We start from the raw sequence: 18340 nt of genomic DNA, 5'->3' as shown, positions 1-18340 counted from the left end.
ACACATTTTAACGAGCTTATGAAAAACTACTGGTAGAAGGGCCTTCATTAGGGGGAGCTCTATCGAGCCCTTCGAGTGTGTATTTGGCCTACCCTTTTATGCTGGCCAGACTTCTTGAAGAGTTGGGAGTATACCCACATTATACCTCGCTACACTTGCCTTTGACTGGTGTACGTATTAATGCTACTGATTGGACAGAGGTGAGAGTATTTGAGATGCGTTTGCTCCCTTGTTTCAACGATTGCACCAGGAGATTTAACCATTGATCTCTTGATTGTAAGTCCCCCATGTGCGAACCTGGTCTATATTTCACTTGCATTGTAAGCATGGTTTGTAAGGTAATCTTTGGCTCTTCGTCATATTGTTTCTACAGCAAAAGGAAGAGCTGAATCAAGTTCGACAAACGCTTGAGGCCACATTCACGTCTGCTTACATTTGAGGGAAATGTTCCAGACAAGGAAGAACGGCGTCCATATTAACTACAGGAAGATTGAAGTTGCATTTTCAAAATATACGTATGCCAAATATCTAGATGAATGTTAATTTAATGAGATGTACAGCGCTGATATGTACATTGATGAACTTTATCAGTGCGTGATAATTATTCATTGATCTATATTTAATTTTCGGTTATGCCACACGCTAGTTTCATGCCAACATTCTTATCATTGACAATGAAATACAAGGTAAAGCTTCGGTCCGACAATGAAATACAAGCTGCAGTCCTTAAATTGCTGACTGGGGAAAAAAAAAAAAATTTGTTGTCATAATTACTTGGTGACCTAAATCCAAAAACGAATATAGGTCATTGCATTTATTGGCTACAAAAACCTACATTTGAAGTCTTGCGAATTATTGTTATTTAATGGTTAATCCAACATCCTCTTCATGCAAATTTAGCGTAAACTAAAGCTTTTTTCACGGGCAATGTTGCCCATGTTGATTTTTGTTATCGATTGAATTTCTAGTGGCGAATCTTACGCATGTACTTGTTTGATAAGCTTTAGAATTAAACGCTTATGAAAACCTTACAAGCTACGGTGTGCTGCGTAGATATTTTAACTGCGGGGTCTTCATGGTTTGAAACGGCGCGGCATTGACGTCGATTGGGAGTCGATGGTCACGCGATACGCCCTGCTGGTGGTGAACAATTCGGGATCGAGACACAATCTCGTTCTACGATTGGAGGACGAAAATAAAATGTTTAAAAATAATTACGTGTCTCGACCGGCAATATCCCCTCCCCCCCCCCACTTCAAAAAGGTCAAACCACAAGTACAACCGCCGTGGGAAAGATGTGCCACCCGGCGTACTTGTGTTCACAGGCAAGTGTCGCACGCAAAAAAAGAATCGCGATATAGGTTAGAAGTGCGATCTTGGGTCATGGAGGACAACGCGACAATGGTAATTGGTATAGCAAAGAACACGGTTCCATTTGAAGTGCCTTCATTGTGTGTTTTTTATTCCCAGGGCTGAAGCACTCGGCATGATTAGCAAACTTACAAGATCATCAACATTACTTTTTTATTAGCCATACTTTTAAGAATCACACTTAAACAGTAGTTTGTGTACATGAAGGCACATGCTAGTCGCACATGCTAATTTTAATAATATAAGGTAGTTTACAATTGTTTAATATATAATATTAATATATTTTTTCATTGCAATTTAGTCGTACAATTATGGTGTGTGTATGAATACTTTCATGTGGCAGTCAAGTAGCATGTGTACAGTATTAGTATTGCCTTTTTCTTAACACTTGGAAAAAAAATTAACTTAATACTTTTTCCATAACCTGTATATTCAAAGGTCATGTGATGGCTAAAAATTCACACCACGCACCAACTGTAATATCGAGGTGTGACCTTGACAGGCAACTCTTCCACTGCCTACACGAGGACTAATAATCTCATCACAGGTTCCACGCCTGCTTGTAAATTACATTGTAATTCACTCAAGGAGAGCGCCAAGGCCGAGGTGCCCGTTACAGTTGCGTTTAAGTATCGTGTTGCGAAGCTTTCGGAGCCACGGTTTTCTTCCGTTGTAAGAATTCACTTTTTCGGGGTATAAAAATACACCGGTTTCTCACCTGTGATTCTTAAGCTCACGGGTACTTGACGTTGAATTGTGCGAGAATATTTATGAAATGTATTCGTGCGATCCCACCTGCAGCTGCTCGAGGCTGATACGTTTGCCACAAAAAATAGTGATTATTGAATCGAATCGTGGTCCTGAGTCAAAGCAGTTGATTGAATCGTAGTGGCTGGGAATTATTTTATTTCTCCAATACAAATGTAGCCCCAATGATTACTCACAGGCATCTTAGGAAATAATTTCGATTCTGTCAACATGATTAGATGGCATATTTATACTTTATATTCAGCAATTCCAATTGGAGAATTTTTTTAGTTGCTATCTTTCATTGAAAAATAACTTTTCAACAGAATTGACAATGGCCTACAACTTTTTAGCTTTACAAATATTTACTTGTAAGTTGTTTGAGTTTTCAGAATTTGGACTTATTTTAAAATAAAATATTTGCCCCTATTTTTCTTAACAACCCCTTTACAAAAATCAAGCTTTTTATAAATTTCCAAAACCTATGTAAAATGTCCACCTTGCTGATGACACTGCTGCTCGTTGACATTCCAGCAATGCCAAAATATACATGTCGATTAATTGCTGGCATCGTGAATAATTAACATTCAAGCTTTAAAAAAAATCAAGCTACAAAAACTTCACCTTTCCTTACACCGGCAGCCACTTTAAAGGAATTGTATTCTTCCTGGATTATTGCGCTTACACGTTCTGCACCCCCTTACGCGGCTCAAACTCCTGGAATGCAAAACCGTCTTGCCCTTGTCGGCCAGGTAACCGGTAAAATCATCATTGTGCTTAATTTAGCTTTGCAGGTCAACAAAAAAAAGTAAAGCGTTTAGTAAAAACAAAGTGAACGCAAGACATGGCTGACCACGGGGTTCTAGTTTTGGACTAATCGCGTCACGCGTCTCGTCGATGTTTCTGCAGTTGCCGTTGCGTTTTCACTGTTGCCTGTGGTCATTCGGAAGTCGATGTCTGGTGGGAATCACCTCAGTCCAGAGCAACCTTCTTGCGAACGACAGTCCTGGTCTCCACGGTGATGGAGTGTCCATTGCTGTAGCCGTTATAATCGCCCTCTTCCTCTCTCGATTTCAAGTGTCGTCTTGAACGACTCTTCTTGTATGTCTAGGCCGGACGGGAATGGGATGAGTGAGAACAGGCATTGTGCGCCATTCCCTATTGCGTGTTTCATCGGGTTGTACCGGAGTGTTGTTCGGCATGATGTCTGACGTTTTGAAGTGTCTGTTCCTGAGGAAGCTCCCAGCAAGTGGAGCGAAACGTCAGACGTCGTGCCGAATAACCCGCGATACAACCTGGAAACGCCTCGGAGGTATACAGCACAACCTCGAAAGCCAACGTAACAGGATGCATTGCGTACAACTTGAAATGTCCTTACAAGAATCCAGTGTGCATTTTTGTTAAATAATGTTTTAATATCAGAAACAGCTAGGGTTATAAACGGGTACACTTTTAAAAACTAAAGAATCGGTGGTGTAGTGTGGCTGCTATGCTGAGGAGCACCTCGTGTTAGGAATTAAATAGGGCCCATTTGTCTGTCTTTCCACACAACCCTTTGTAGTTCCACTGCTTGGGCCCCTCTGGCTGGTGGGCCCTGGTGCAGTTGTGCTGCCTGCACACTCGATGTCTACAACCACTGATAAGGGTGCTTTTAAAGAAGCAAAGTTGGATCTGAGAACACAAATGTTTCTGCGTAATGTACAGAACATATCAGAGGTCGCAATCGGGTACCCGATACCCGTACCCTACCCGATACCCGGCTACCCGTACCCAGCTGGGTACGGATAGCCGTTTGCGACCCTGGTGCGGCCGGGTACGGGTAGGCCGTGAGTCACTGGTGAATAACCGTTTGTCACTCATTTCGGGTAGGGTACGGGTACAAAGTACCCATTTGCGACCCTGGTGCGGCCAGGTACGGGTAAGGAATCGAAACCTGTTTGCGACCTCTGACGTATATTCACGTGTGTATATATACACACACTCCCACCAACTATCGGCATTCTTAAGTGCAGCATTAATCAGAATCTGTATTTATCCTGGAGGAATCCGATGAGCTATGAAGCTTTTTTCCCCCCACATGTCCAGTAGGGGCATGGAGTCAGAAAGTTACAATAAACAATACTAAAACTGAGACCCTTTTTTTGTTTTGCCATTCTTAACCGATTATTTTTCAAACTCTGATACTGGCAACACATTTCCTGCAGATATGACTGCTCAATCCCCAGCTAGAACTGCTCTAATATGTGGATCGTCTTTGTATTATTCGCCTTTTGGCATTCTCTGGCCTGACACTGGTTTTGAGACGAGGCTACAAAAGAAGGCCGTTTCTTGTGTAGGCCAGTCCGTTTGAAAGACAACGCGTATGTTGACATGTATTGCCACAAGAACGTGTGGTTAAAGCAGACTTTATTCCTTGCAATAATTATCTTATTTGGCGTTCGAACATTTTAACACCTGTTTTATTGCGAGAAAGGGTAAAAACATATTCTTGTTTTTTCATACAAAAGCCTTTGGCCACACGTATGGCAATGACGTAACAACCACGAAAAGCTCACCTTTATATAGAAGTTGATGAAAAACAAGGTGAGGGAAAACATGTAGCCCGTCAGGAACATGAGCCACGGGATGGAGAAGCCACAAGGCCACACGATGGCAGATATCGTCTGCCCAATTGTGAGTACAAACTGGATCTGTAAATCGAAAGCAAATGTGTGGTGGGTGTCATCGACATGCAGCGAATCCGTTTCCCCGTAATTTTTGCCACAATATTCTTAAAATCACCAGCTTGGCACCAATTGTGTCTGAAAGTTATGCAGCAACGTAGTTGTGCTCATTTAACTGCGCTGTATAGTATCGTTGGTGCGATGCGTTCATTTACTTTGTGCAGAAAGCACATTTATGATATCCCAAATATTTTCTACATTTCAAATGTTTAAAAAAATCACGTAGATGTTGAGGCCTCTTATTAAACCACTGCCGGATGAGGGCCTTCCCACATCTGTGCAGGGTTTTAGATTTTTTTTTACCATATTTCACCACACTGGTTATTGCAGTTTGGTGAAGGTGGGGGGAGGGGGGTAGTGGAATTGCTGGAAAAGCAAATTAGTGTCGTGTAACAACGGATTTTCCTTTTTAAAAGCTGCCCTGTGCTTCTTCCTGTGTCCCCTTGTGTATCTGCTACGTGCCTCTTTTACCCCGTGGCTCTCTCCTCTTCCCTGTCTCCCTCCATATTCCCGTATCTCCCCATGTCCTTGGGATGCCATGGTAGCGAGATGTTACCTACCTCGCCTGATTTTCAGGAGGTCATGGATTCGATCCCAACCCTGAGATGCCTGCTGTATATTGGGAGTTTGCGTGTTCTCCCCGTGGTCGCGTGGATTTTTCTCCGGGTTCCCCGGTCTTCCCCTCCACATTTAGAATCAGCATGCATTTCGAGTATTTGGCTGCTATAAATTTCCACGTGATAAGCCACTTAGTTGAGCTATCATTTGTGGCCAGGTAGCTTCTGAAAAGGCGCTATATAGTAGCTCAGTGGGCTTTACTTGGTTAAATAAAAATAGTTTAACTTGAGTAAGAGTATCCTTCCTTGCCCTTCCTTGCCCTCATTCCCCCTCTCATCTTGCCTCTCCTCCCCACGTCTTCCCCATGCCCCATAAAATATCCCTTATCTTCATGTCTCTCTCCTCCCCGTGTCTCCTCCTGCCCATGCTTCCCTCATGCCCATAGAGCTGTAAACACGACGTTTGATTGAAGTTCCCAAAAGACAAATTGAGTGCAAGGGTGTTGCATGAGTGCCTCACCAGCTGTGCCTGAGTGAGATATTTCTTCCACCAGAGGTATGGCTGCATTGCAGGAATAGCTGCCAGCCCGTAGTAGGAGTACATCATGATATGAATGAAGCTGTTCAACATCGGCCCAAAGAAAGCTGCGAGGAATGAACGTGTTAGCGGGACAAGTCAGGGTCTTCAATAAATACACAACTCAAATCATCACAATTCGTATATTTAACATGTTATTATGCATTCTAGATTTGAAGCTTTCGTGACTGCAAGGATTCATACTCTTAGGCTTTTTCGGTAAAGTCACGTAGGTAAAAAATAAAATTAATAGAAGTAATAATAGAAATAAAATAATACATCACGACGTTTCGGAGGCAACACAAGTCTCCGTCATCAGGTGGGAGCGTCACACTGATGCAGTAATTTTAGCTGTGACGGTCCCACCTGATGACGGAGGCTTGTGTTGCCTCCGAAACGTGATTTATTATTTTATTTCTATTATTACTTCTATTAATTTTATTTTTTATCTACGTGACTTTACCGATAAAAACCTAAGAGTATTATTGTGGGGAGTTCACAGGTCGTCCAGCAACGGTTTCATTCTGTTGCTAGATGGAGGATGCTCCACACCGGCCAATACGGGTGGGTAAAGGACCGGTTCAGTTATCACTCATCACTGATATTAGCCCGGGCAGTAATTGAACTCGGGAGAGCAGTTTTTTTTCTTCATTAAATGGTACGCTTACCACTGCGCTACCATCAAGATATATGAGGTGCAGGATGGCAGGTTGGTGATTTAATTTAACTATGCTCCACAACAACCCATGAGGAGTAAAACAAATTATGCCTTTGGGGCCGTCCGTAAATGACGTCACGCGATTTTGGACGATTTTGACCCCCTCGTCACGCGGCGTCACAAAAAGTCAGACCCCCCCCCCTCAAATATGACGTCACAAAGCTCTGCCCCCCCCCCCCCCCCCAAATAAAACATGCTTCAAATCGCTTTAAACTATTGTCATTGTAGTGCGTATTTAATGTGGCGCTACACTCTGATGTTGTAGGAGAACACATTTATAAAAAAAAAGTATATTTAATTAAGTAGAACGTGTTGTCTATATTTCTTAAAAGTTGCACATTTTGATGTTTGATGTGACGTCACATTTCTCACCCCCCCTCGTCACACATCGTCACAAATGTCTGCCCCCCCCTAGGTGCGTGACGTAATTTATGGACGGCCCCTTTGTGGTTCCCCCCCCCCCCCCATGTTACCCCACTTGTACTGCTTCACTCAGAACTCGCACAGAGCAGTCCAACACTTCCTGTTACAAAACTTATCTGTGCAAGCGGACACAGGAGAGCTGCCCCTGAGATTCCGTCCAGTGACCTCTGATCTCCTTGTCCACGATGTATGCATGTTGAACTTATTTTGCATTGTGGGTAGCCAACCGTGCTTTTGTAAGTCATGGAGCTGGAAGTTTTGCCAAAACTCAACAGCAAAACCGACTTTAATTTGATGTGTGTGCATCATTGGTGCGTTCAGCTTGGATCATTACATCACTACACTGGGGGGTTCCGTTTAATCAGAGGCGGTAGCAACCTGGATTCGAGCCAAGGCTCTAGGATGTGCCAGGTCAACACTTTTACCTTTCATCCACTGGGCCACCCTCGAACACGTAACGCGTTCAGATTGTTCATGATACGACACGATGTCAAATGTCATGGTTATGAGCATTATCTCAATACCAGTGTTCCCATCATTCTCTATGTTATATGTATGTATGTTCGTTGAACTTCTTTCACACTGTACATAGCCAAGCGTACTAATCGGAGGTGTGGGGGAAGGATAACAAACTAAACGCAAAAAAGCAATTATCAAGAAATTCGTTTTCAATCTAAATTATTGAAAAGTGCATAGCTTCAGTGGCTTCTTCATATCGGTAGGAAGAGCATTCCAGACGGCCGCAGAAAGGCACCTGAAAGCACGCGGTGTGGTGACCGTCTTAAATGTATTAAATGTATTAAATGTATTTTAACATGCTTATTGTATTGCTTTTGTGCTTTGCTGTGCTTGTAGTGTGAATCAAGGTTGCAGTACAATTTCGTAAAACCCAGGTCACTAAGCATAACCGTGCCATATGTTTTCTAATAATAGCAAATATTAAAATCCACATCGCTCATTATTGTGCATGCCGTCAGTTACACGAGATAACGTTCGTTAAAATTCCAGTCGCTATGAAATTGACGCCACTGTTAAATTTCAGCGCTGTCAATTATACCGAAAAACATTTAGCCATGCTCAATTTAATGGATGATTGGCAATTAGCTACCCGTTTCCTCGATGATAGGCGGAACACATTTTAATTGAATATAGAGAATGAAGGTTGATTCATTGAATTAATCACAATTCTACGATATTATTCGCATCCACGTATCTTCCTCGATCCGGTCACCTTTGTCAATAATGTAATAACACAATTAACGGAAGTTCTCCTTGCTTGGCTTTTGCAGCAGAGATGTCTAAGCCAGTCTGACAGTTACCACTTCGTTATCCAATTACTGCTGTGACAATGCACAGATTCGTCTGTCCTTGGTTTAATGCAGTCGTCCAAGTCCAGATTACCTGTGCAATGTAACAACGGAAGATGCTGGCTCCCTCTGGCCTGGCCTGCGTAATCGCACTGTCGTACGTGACCTTTCCCCAGCACTTTTTCCGGTGATTTATTGCAACGTAAAAAAACACAGTTGGGTGAACGTGACCGAAACCGTGCTCATTGCTAACAGCCTCGAAGCACTGTACCTTCATGAATTTATGAATAAGCTTTAACCCCAACTTCAATTTCACAAATGGTGATGTGGCACAATTGCACATTGTCCCCTGCTGCACTAAACTACTGTTGTATATATATTTTATATGTGTGTGTATATATATAAAATATGAACAGGGCTTTTCAATGCATAATTACACACATACGAACGGCTGTTACTGGTAGGAACCTCCTGGTTACACCAGCCCACAGGGGATTATTGTGTCCGTCCGTCGTGCAGGGGAGGGTGGGGAGGGGCTGGGTGGGGAGGGTGGGGAGGGGCTGGGTGGGGAGGGTGGGGAGGGTGGGGCTGGGTGGGGAGGGTGGGGAGGGGCTGGGTGGGGAGGGTGGGGCTGGGTGGGGGTGGGAGGGGTGGGGCTGGGTGGGGAGGGGCTGGTCACCCCGTGGTGCCCTTATAAAACTCAACGTTTAAATAACTCACGCCGGCTTGTGCCCGCCCTCACAGTCGGGCATATTTGCGGAATACACCACGCTGCCGTTGACCCTGGTCATTGACCGAGCAACCCAACGTTCCTACCAGCTCCCTCCGCAGGAATGTGTTTTGTCAATCCACTGTTGGATGAGGGCCTCCCCGCGCCATGTGGGTCACGGGGGATGATTTGATCTTTTCCCACGCTGGTCGGTCAGGATTGGTCAAGGTGTACGTATGTACGTTGAACTTATTTCGCACCGTACGTAGACAACCGACGTCTCGGAAGAGGCTGAAAATTCACTTCAGCCCATGGTATAGCTTCACACTCTTATATCCAATAATGCATGAGACTCGCAGTAACCTCCGCATGATAATAACATGAATTGTTTACAACCCTCTGTAAATCCACCGCTTGATAAAAAAAAAAAACCTGGCCAACCATTTTTGGGTCATGGGTATTGTTGAAACGTACTTTTCCCCGTTGGAGGTGGGGGAGGGAGCGATTCAAATATCACTGCACCTCCGATTAGCACGGTTGGCTACGTACAGTTCGAAAAAAGTTCAACGCTGATGTTGGCCATGGGCAGAAATCGTCGTCCGGTTGGCCGGGTTTAGAACCCCAGTGCACTTGGAACTGCACCTCGCCACCACTGGAGCGAAGCTATTTTGAGCCGAGACTAAAATGTCTCTTCCCCCCCCCCCAAAAAAAAAATATTTACATAATTTCAGGAAAGTGCTTTTCTCTTTTGGTCGTCACCGAAGAGCTATCGTCGTACATAATTTATACACGATGAATAATTGACTCAACTAAGCTGTCATGTAGAGCATTTATATTTCAGTGTGCTTTGCGGGAATAGCATGGTCTGACATACGAGCGAGCACCTTGTGGTGATTTTTTTTACGAGTGTTCGTGGCAGCAAAAAATGTCAGCATAATTCAATAAGCCAAGTTTATGGCGTATGTGCAAGAGGGCTTGTGGCTTATACGCAGGAGACTGCTGAGTTGCAGGAAAATAACGATTTACCCCCCCCCCCCCCCCATAGCAATGCAGCCAATTGTTACGATTCGATGGCCGTGATCTTGGGTAACAATTCAATTTGAGAATCATATATGTTTTAGCACGGTTGGCTACGTAGGGTGCGAAAGACGTTCAACATGCATACAGGTCCATAATCAACGTTTTTGGGTTTAGCCTACGTGTTAAATGCATACAGGTACATGTGGTTGGCAACAACCACATGATGGTTGACCTCACGGTATTTATTACAGGGACAGCTGTCCCTGGTGGATGGAGGGGGGGGGGGGGGGTGCCCTGGGCGGACAGCAGCAAGGGGGCAATTGGTAAGGTTGAGAGTTAGGATGTGATGTTAAGGTGCTTCGAGTGGCTGAGACAATCAGGCGAAGCGTACGTCTGTTATCCTGGATGCCTTCGAGGAAGGATCGGTGTAAATTCATCGCTCGACCGCCGATCGCCTCGCCGACTCTACCGTGCAGTGCGTGCTTGATTGCTCACTGTGGCCGGTGGGAATCCAGTTCATGACGAACCACCAGATGTTCAGCATGGTCGCGTGGTGGTAGACGTGCAGCACGCTGACCTGGCTGAATTTCTTGCGCAGCACGAAGAACACCGTGTCCATCAGCTCAATGGACTTGGAGAAGTAGTACCACCACAGGACACGAGCCACCTGCGGGAAAGCGACGGAAGAGTCCGGGCGTTCCTTTTGTGAAAACGGTTGCGCCTTCGGGCGTTCGTGCGTTCCGAGGTGGGGCGGAGCGCTCGGTCGTTATCGCGCCGCACTCGACAGAATTCAATGTAAAGTGGTCGGGTTGATTGATAACCCACGCCGGTCACCCGCTCACCGACCATACAGGGAAAGTTTCTAATTAGGAGACGTTTTGGGCAATGGCCCTTTTTCATGGCACTGTATTAACCAGGGTGGCCGTGGGGCTCGAACATGGAACCTCTGCAACAAGAGGCTAATGCTCTATCGGTCCGTCAACTGGGGGAAAGGAAGGACGGAAAAAAAACGTATAACACCGTTGCCTCACTTGGAGCAAAACTTAGCAAGACCCTCCTGAAAATGGCCTTGAGATCAGGTGAGGCTTTCCCGGGTAAAAAAAAAAACATGTATATATTTTTATTAAAGTAAAAAAAGTTAATGTTTACCTTCACGTCCACGTCACCACTGCTGCGGGTGTTTTGGCATTTGAGGCTGTAGTTTCCCTGCCACGCTCCCACACACAGCTGTGAAGAGAGATAAGGTGTTGCGTGTGACAGTGGCAATCGTCAGTGGCGCGATGTTTAATGTGCTCATAAAAATTACATCACGTTACTCAACAGCGGGCGGTGGCTTTGGTGAGAACTTCATCCAGCAGTGGATTGACCATGGCTGCTGACAGTTGCATGCAAGAGGACCATTCTGCAGTGACAAACCGTCCCACCTGATGACGATTGCTTGTGTTGAAATCGAAACGTCGTGATCTATTATTTTTCTACCTACATGACTTTACCGAAAGAACCAAAGAGTATGGATTCCTGCAGTCGCCGAAAGCTTCAAATCAAGATCTGCCCCCTTCATGCCAGCATGGTGCAGTATGGCAAACAATACTCAATGACCAACAATGCCACGGGGAGGGCCTACATTGACCATTGGATTGACAAAGGGCTGATTATTATTGATATTTGTTTTATTTAATTATTATTACTGTGCTACCCACATCCTGACCATTTTACAAGATGCAAAGTTCGACTGTTGAGTTTAAATGCCACAAGCTGCAGCGATTGCTACCACGTTTCCCACGGCGGACATTTGGTGGTGCTAAACATTTAGCCGGTGAGTAATGTTACGTAAAGGTCACGCACGGGTGACACACATAACTAATTGTGCTCCACGCGAGACTCGTGTGAATGTACTTATGTACCTCAATGGTTCAGTGTACACGTGTAGAATTATTTAAATAGTTTATTCGAAGTATCTTGAGCAGACGGTTGAAGTGAGATGTCTTGTCAACAATGTGCCGCAACATGGACCCAGCGCTCCATTTCTAACTCATCTGTGACCTTCAATATTTTTAAATTGTCATCAAATGTGTTTAAAAAAAATTTAAATACAATTATTTTCGCCTTTTTTCATAGTTTTGTCCCGATTCTGCTTTCGACGTCACGAGACGAAGAATCCATTTAAAATTTCACAGAGCGTCGCAGAATGTAGATTTGAAGTTTTCGATAAAGTCACGTAGGTATAAAATAAATTACCCTTTTGCCCACTTCAGCAATTGTTTTCTTGCTGTGGTTGTCCCACCTGATGAGGGGCACTTGTGTTGCGCCCGAAACATCGTGATTTTATTTATTTTATTTTATACCTACGTGACTTTATCGAAAGAACCAAAGAGTACGTTGCAGAATGGTCCATAGAAGCGGACATCACAGAACTACTTCTGAGTTCGCTAAGAGGCTTCTTGTCCACACCTTGGTGGCAGTGCCTTTCTCCTGCTGTTATGGAGTGACTCATGCAGCCAGCTATGGCTGCAAAGTTTGGTCGTGCATGTTATGTATATCGTTTATTGTTAAATTTGAATCACAGTTCCTATGATCACTGTTACATTGTTTTTATAGCTTTATTTTGGTGATTTTGAAAACGTTTTGGTTTAGCCATGTTTGTTTGTTGTAGTACAGAGTTAGCCTGATAACTTTAATCTACATTGTCTTATGGTTGTTATTGTTTGACTTGCATCCCACTGAGATTTTTGCACACAGCGTTGAAATACGGTGTTTTTGCTGGAAGACTTTGCTGTTTTTTCCTGGATTTTTCTGTTGCGTGTTGTCACTTAAGGTTGTTTCTTGTTCATGTTTTTGTTTTGTTGCGGTTGCACCCGAGTCAAGAGCCGCATGGCTCACAGGGCTATACCGAATAAATGAAACTGCAAAACTGAAACTGAACCTTTGCCCCACTGCAGAGCAACGTTAGTCGCAAAACAATCAAACGGATAATTTCAATTCTCAGGGCAACCTTTTTTGCCGTTGCCGAAATTAAGTTGAACGACACCTTTAACATGATTGCTTATGTGTCCAGCCATTGGTGATTCGGATGAGCCCATGAACTCGCTGCACTGCGGTAGCTGGTTTCATCACGGGCGGTGGTCTGTATTTGAAAGCGGGTTTCTTCGCGGTACCAGCTCAGTGACATGACCTCTGAACCACCTGGCCACTTTTTCTGCTGTTTTTTCCTGGATTTTTCTGTTTGCACATAGTCATTTTGAGATGTTTTCTTGTTCATGTTTTAGTTTTTTGTTTGTTGTGGTTGCACCCAATTTAAGAGCCGAATGGCTCACAGGGCTTTACAAAATAAATGAAACTGAAATAAAACTGAATGTCAACTTTTCCGATTTAAAGCTTTCGTGACTGCAGGGATTCATCTTCTTGGTTCTTTCGGTAAAGTCACGTAGAATGGAAATAATAAAATAATAAAAATAAAACAATAAAACAACGCAAGTAGCCGTCCTCAGGTGGATAACAGGTCTGTCGAGGAGACAGAGACATTCAGACTCTGTCTCCTCGACAGACCTGTTCTCCACCTGAGGACGGCTACTTGCGTTGTGGCCGAAACGTCGTGAGAATTATTTTATTATGTTTTATTTTTATTATTTTATTATTTCCATTTTACGTGACTTTACCGAAAGAACCAAGAAGATGAATGTGAACTTGTTTGAACCTTGCAAAAAATAAAAACCCAGCCCAAACTCTGAATGGACAGTTTATGAACGGCGTTAAAACGGAGGTGTACTCGTGTCGCGAGTCTCTAATGTGCCGGTGCGAATAGAAAACCCAGATATCTCCTGACACGCAATAATAAATCACGGGAAGTATTACGTGTCTTACGGGGGCGTGCAATTAGATGAGATGGAGACAGCTTGGAGACGTTAGGTCACGCAAGGGAAATGAGCTGAAGGTCGCTTTGAGACTAGATGACTGGATGATGAAGTAAAGGAGATTACTCGGGGGGAATTATATATTTTTTTCAACATTCAAAGAGGAGGAATGCCTCAACTTTGAGAACTGCAAACAACTAAATCTGGCAGAGGAATCGATTGAGGTCGACAAAAGTTTTCAGATAACTGGTGAACAAAAATCATAATCGATATCAATTGATGAACCAATGCCGTTTTCCCACCAATGTTCAACAAAAGCTGAAAGCATGAGCATGTAAAAAATTAAATACGAGTAAAAAAAGAATATAGATCCAGCCAGTAGTACACCATATTTTTTGGCAGCAGTGATGTTCAAGCCTAACCAAGTGGCCCTTTTCTACCCAAGACAAAATTTAAACGGCGTAAAAACAAAGAGGGCATTGTGAATCCCTTATGAGAACTACAAGAACCTCGTGTGTGTGTGTGTATGTGTCTTTGTGTGCTTGTGTCCCTGACTCGCTGAAAGGAAGAGCCCGGTCACGCCATTCGCTGCTTCTGATAGCGCACAAAGAGTCCTGGAGTGTTGGGACGCGGCCCATGGCTTCGGGGTGGGGGCCTCTCATTAACATTCAGATGGGGTGGCACCGTTGCGTTGCCCGACGCGTAACTGGGAGACCGCCGTTTTACACACACACACACACACAACCCTACAATCTCCCTCTCTCTCTCTCAAGATGGTTCTCTTAATCAGCCTTGTGCCGGGTGGATAATTACGAGTATAGCACGGCGCTGGGGTTTTGATTGCTGCGTGGCCACCACCACCACCACCCACCCACCACGGGAAATGTTTGTGGGAGAGTTACGGTGAAAGTTCAAGTTTACGTTTGTTCCACCAGGTGAGTCCAAGATGAGACTCGTTTGCGTAAAGTGACCCTGGGTTGTGATGGTAACCTGCGGTTGTATTGCTCACGCCTCTGCTGGCAGGAGGGCCTGCACCAGCATGGCTCTAGAGAGTCCCTCCCCCTTCGAGGGTGTTTGGCCTACTCTTCCACTCAGACGTCTTGGGAGGGGGTGGGAGTACCCACACTTTACACCGCCACACGTTACTTGCCGATCGTCTGTACGGTGTGTACGTTGAACTTTTTTCGCAACGTACGTAGCCAAATGTACTAATTGGAGCTGCGGGGATGGACAACAAACTAAACACAAAAAGCATTAAAAAAAAAGAGTTTTCAATCTAGATTTAAATGTGCTTGACTGTGGTGTACCCATTTACTGTTTACTGCTGGGTGGACATAGTTGGAGGGATTCATGAATAAAGTGCCATTGTTTAAACTGCCGTGCCGGAAAATTGAACCAATGACCTCTAGAATGCAAGTCGAGTGTGCTGACCATTGCACAGTGTGCTGTTACCGGACGAATACATGATGAGGTCGGACTCGTTACACACAAAGTGCTTGCCACAAATGAACCACAATACCTTGCTGAGCTCGTCAAAGGGCATCAACCATCACGCGAACTCCGGTCATCCTCGCGGTGGCTTTTGACGAGCCATCGCGTGCTTTCAGATGCGCTTCTGCGTCCGTCTGGAACGCACCTCCTTCCGATATTAGGAAGTCAGTGGAGCCATGCACTGTTAAATTTAGATCAAAAACTAATTTTTTTTTTAGAAGAGCTTGTTGTGTTTAGTTTGTTGTCCTTCCCCCGCACCTCCGTTTGGCAGGTGTTGTTGTTGAACTTCTTTCGCACCGTACGTGGCCAACCGTGCAAATCGGAGGCGGTGGGGGAAGAACATCAAACTCAGCACAATAGGCAATTCTAAAGAAATGAGTTTTCCCATCTAGATTTAAAAGTGCATAGCTCCCAGTGGCTTTCTAATATCGTAAGCAAGAGCGTTCCAGACGGCCGCACAAGCGCATCTGAAAGCGCACGATGCGGTGACCGTCTTTGTTCGATGGTCAGCCAAAAGCCACTGCGAGGATTACTGGAGTTTTCGTGGTGGTTCATGCTCCTTGATGAGACCAGAAAAGTGAACGCCACCTTCTAGGGAAGTCAGCAGTGGTTGTCCGATGTAAAGCATCAACCGCCCTTCCAAGGGAATGTGGAATGGCGGCTCAGGGTTGCAAACAGGAATTCATTACCGACCCATACTCATTTGAGTGAGAGAACGCCTTGAGTTTTAAAGCAAGTAATCTACCATTAATCCTGCTGTTGTTTGACTCGATAAAATTACTTTACAGATCCAGCATATTCTCGTGAATATGAGAACAAGCACAAGCACAAACAACCGAAACTCAACGCACACATTTATAATGATGAAATAAGTATTCGTCAATAACATCGAACCTAAAGGAAAAGTAATAATACATACTGTGACTCTTCTGGCAATTTCCCTTCTTTCATAGCAGACAGCAGCGAGATGTCTCTGCGTTGAATGCGCGCTGTTGTTCAGAAGCATCAAGGTCGTCTAATTTAGGGCAGCGTTACCGATCAGTGTGCCGACTTTAGGGAGCGATGCTGGGTAGCTAACTGTGCAAATGTGACACTGCGTGACTTTCACTTGACTTGCAATTGCTATATATACACACACACACACTGCAGATACTGTGACTTTCGCTGAGAAAATGCTGGTCTCTGCAGGCCCATTAAGCACAGGCAGTGAAATCAATTCCGACACTCGCAGGCAGCAGTGCTTGTGCCTAATGACCAATTCCCACGGCCACGCCTGATCAGAAGCCTGGGTGTTCCTACGGGATAGGAAAACTCCGTACCCCAAGCAATTATAACACCACGAGGTTTTTCTCTTTGACGTTTTGCCACCCTCCCCCCCACCCCCATGGTAATATTCCCTTGAATGTCGAGTCGTAAAACAAGAAATGCTTTCCATTGGGAACTCCTGCAGCGAGCGGTGCATTGTACCCCGGAGTGTGAATGAAAAAAATAAATCTTCACGGTTGCATTTGCTACCATCACCGCTGGCTCCTTGCAGGGGTGGGCGGGGGGGAGGTGTGGATGGGTGGTGGGGGGCTGGCTCGCGCACGCGCGCACCTGCACGCACGCGCGCACCTGCACGCACGCGCGCACCTGCACGCACGCGCGCACCTGCACGCACGCGCGCACCTGCACGCACGCGCGCACCTGCACGCACGCGCGCACCTGCACGCACGCGCGCACCTGCACGCACGCGCGCACCTGCACGCACGCGCGCACCTGCACGCACGCGCGCACCTGCACGCACGCGCGCACCTGCACGCACGCGCGCACCTGCACGCACGCGCGCACCTGCACGCACGCGCGCACCTGCACGCACGCGCGCACCTGCACGCACGCGCGCACCTGCACGCACGCGCGCACCTGCACGCACGCGCGCACCTGCACGCACGCGCGCACCTGCACGCACGCGCGCACCTGCACGCACGCACGCACCTGCACGCACGCACGCACCTGCACGAACATGTAGACGGAGAGGAGTGTGACGAGGAAGTTGTAGACCACCATGGAGGCGCGCAAGCCGAGGGGCTGCCGGTTGCGCATGCACGCGCTCCCCAGCCAGATGAAGGCGAAGTAGAGGGCGGTGACGGCGGCGGTCGGCACGTACGAGTCGAGCAGGGGCCAGCCGCGGACGCGCGCATCTGCCGCGTGACAGCGGAGGCGGCGGCGCTGACGTTAAATGTGACAACTGAGCGATCATAGAGCTCAGCCCCCCCCCCCTCCTCCACCCCCCCCCCCACAGTTGATCAGCAAGCAGGTCGTGTGTCAGTTTAACACGTAGGCTTTCGCGACCAATATTATTCATAATCAACGTTTCACGCCTCAACACACCGGTGGGCTAAAGCAGTGAACTAATTGTCTTTTGTCAACGTGACACTTTTTTACTGATTGGCCGTGTCGGGTGGTCGAGGGTTACGACACATTTATAAATAACGCGATCTAAACCCAAAAACGTTGAATAGGTCGTGTGTGTTGTGGGGTAAAGTGTGGGTTCCGCCACCTCTTCTCCAAGACATCCGGCCAGCAAGGAAGCGCAGGCCAAGCTCACCCTTTCAAAGCTCCCTCGAACGAAGGCCATTCAGTCAACAGCGGCGTGAGCCATGCGGTCCCGGGGCCGAATCTGTAGCGCATTTGCCCACCTATAGCTGTGATCAAATCACCAGGTATGCTCGCCCGATCCAGGTGGAGACCTCGCTCGGGTTGAGCCGAGCAAAGTGCTTGGATGCTCGACCAGCATGGACATAGCAGGGCAGTAGTGTTGCAGGCTGTGAGCTTGTAGGCGGCTAAGGGAGTGCGTAAAATTCGAA

At 45.9% G+C, this 18340-nt stretch overlaps 2 protein-coding genes across 5 annotated transcripts in view; one reads left to right on the top strand and one right to left on the bottom strand.

Moving 5' to 3' along the window:
* LOC133344178 (synaptonemal complex protein 2-like) overlaps window positions 1-510 on the top strand; it is a 31765-nt gene extending 31255 nt beyond the window's left edge. For all 3 annotated transcript variants that reach the window (XM_061554195.1, XM_061554193.1, XM_061554194.1), the window contains exon 45: window positions 374-510. In XM_061554195.1, coding sequence (XP_061410179.1) covers window positions 374-439 — 66 coding nt within the window. In that variant the 3' untranslated portion in view covers window positions 440-510. The remainder of the gene's footprint in view (window positions 1-373) is intronic.
* Window positions 511-1441: 931 nt separating this feature from the next.
* Window positions 1442-18340, bottom strand: part of LOC133344177 (elongation of very long chain fatty acids protein 5-like) — a 32754-nt gene continuing 15855 nt past the window's right edge. For both annotated transcript variants that reach the window (XM_061554190.1, XM_061554192.1), the window contains exons 3-8: window positions 17487-17674; window positions 11302-11379; window positions 10648-10819; window positions 5919-6043; window positions 4674-4808; window positions 1442-3225 (exon numbers count right to left, since the gene is read on the bottom strand). In XM_061554190.1, the coding sequence (XP_061410174.1) occupies window positions 3091-3225; window positions 4674-4808; window positions 5919-6043; window positions 10648-10819; window positions 11302-11379; window positions 17487-17674 (833 nt within the window). In that variant the 3' untranslated portion in view covers window positions 1442-3090. The remainder of the gene's footprint in view (window positions 3226-4673; window positions 4809-5918; window positions 6044-10647; window positions 10820-11301; window positions 11380-17486; window positions 17675-18340) is intronic.

The sequence above is a fragment of the Lethenteron reissneri genome, chromosome 19, assembly GCF_015708825.2.
Source record: "Lethenteron reissneri isolate LAM-NWPU_2019-01 chromosome 19, ASM1570882v1, whole genome shotgun sequence".
Taxonomy (NCBI): Eukaryota; Metazoa; Chordata; class Hyperoartia; order Petromyzontiformes; family Petromyzontidae; genus Lethenteron; species Lethenteron reissneri.
Note: the sequence above shows the minus strand (reverse complement) of the source record. Positions and strands in the feature narration are given on the sequence as shown.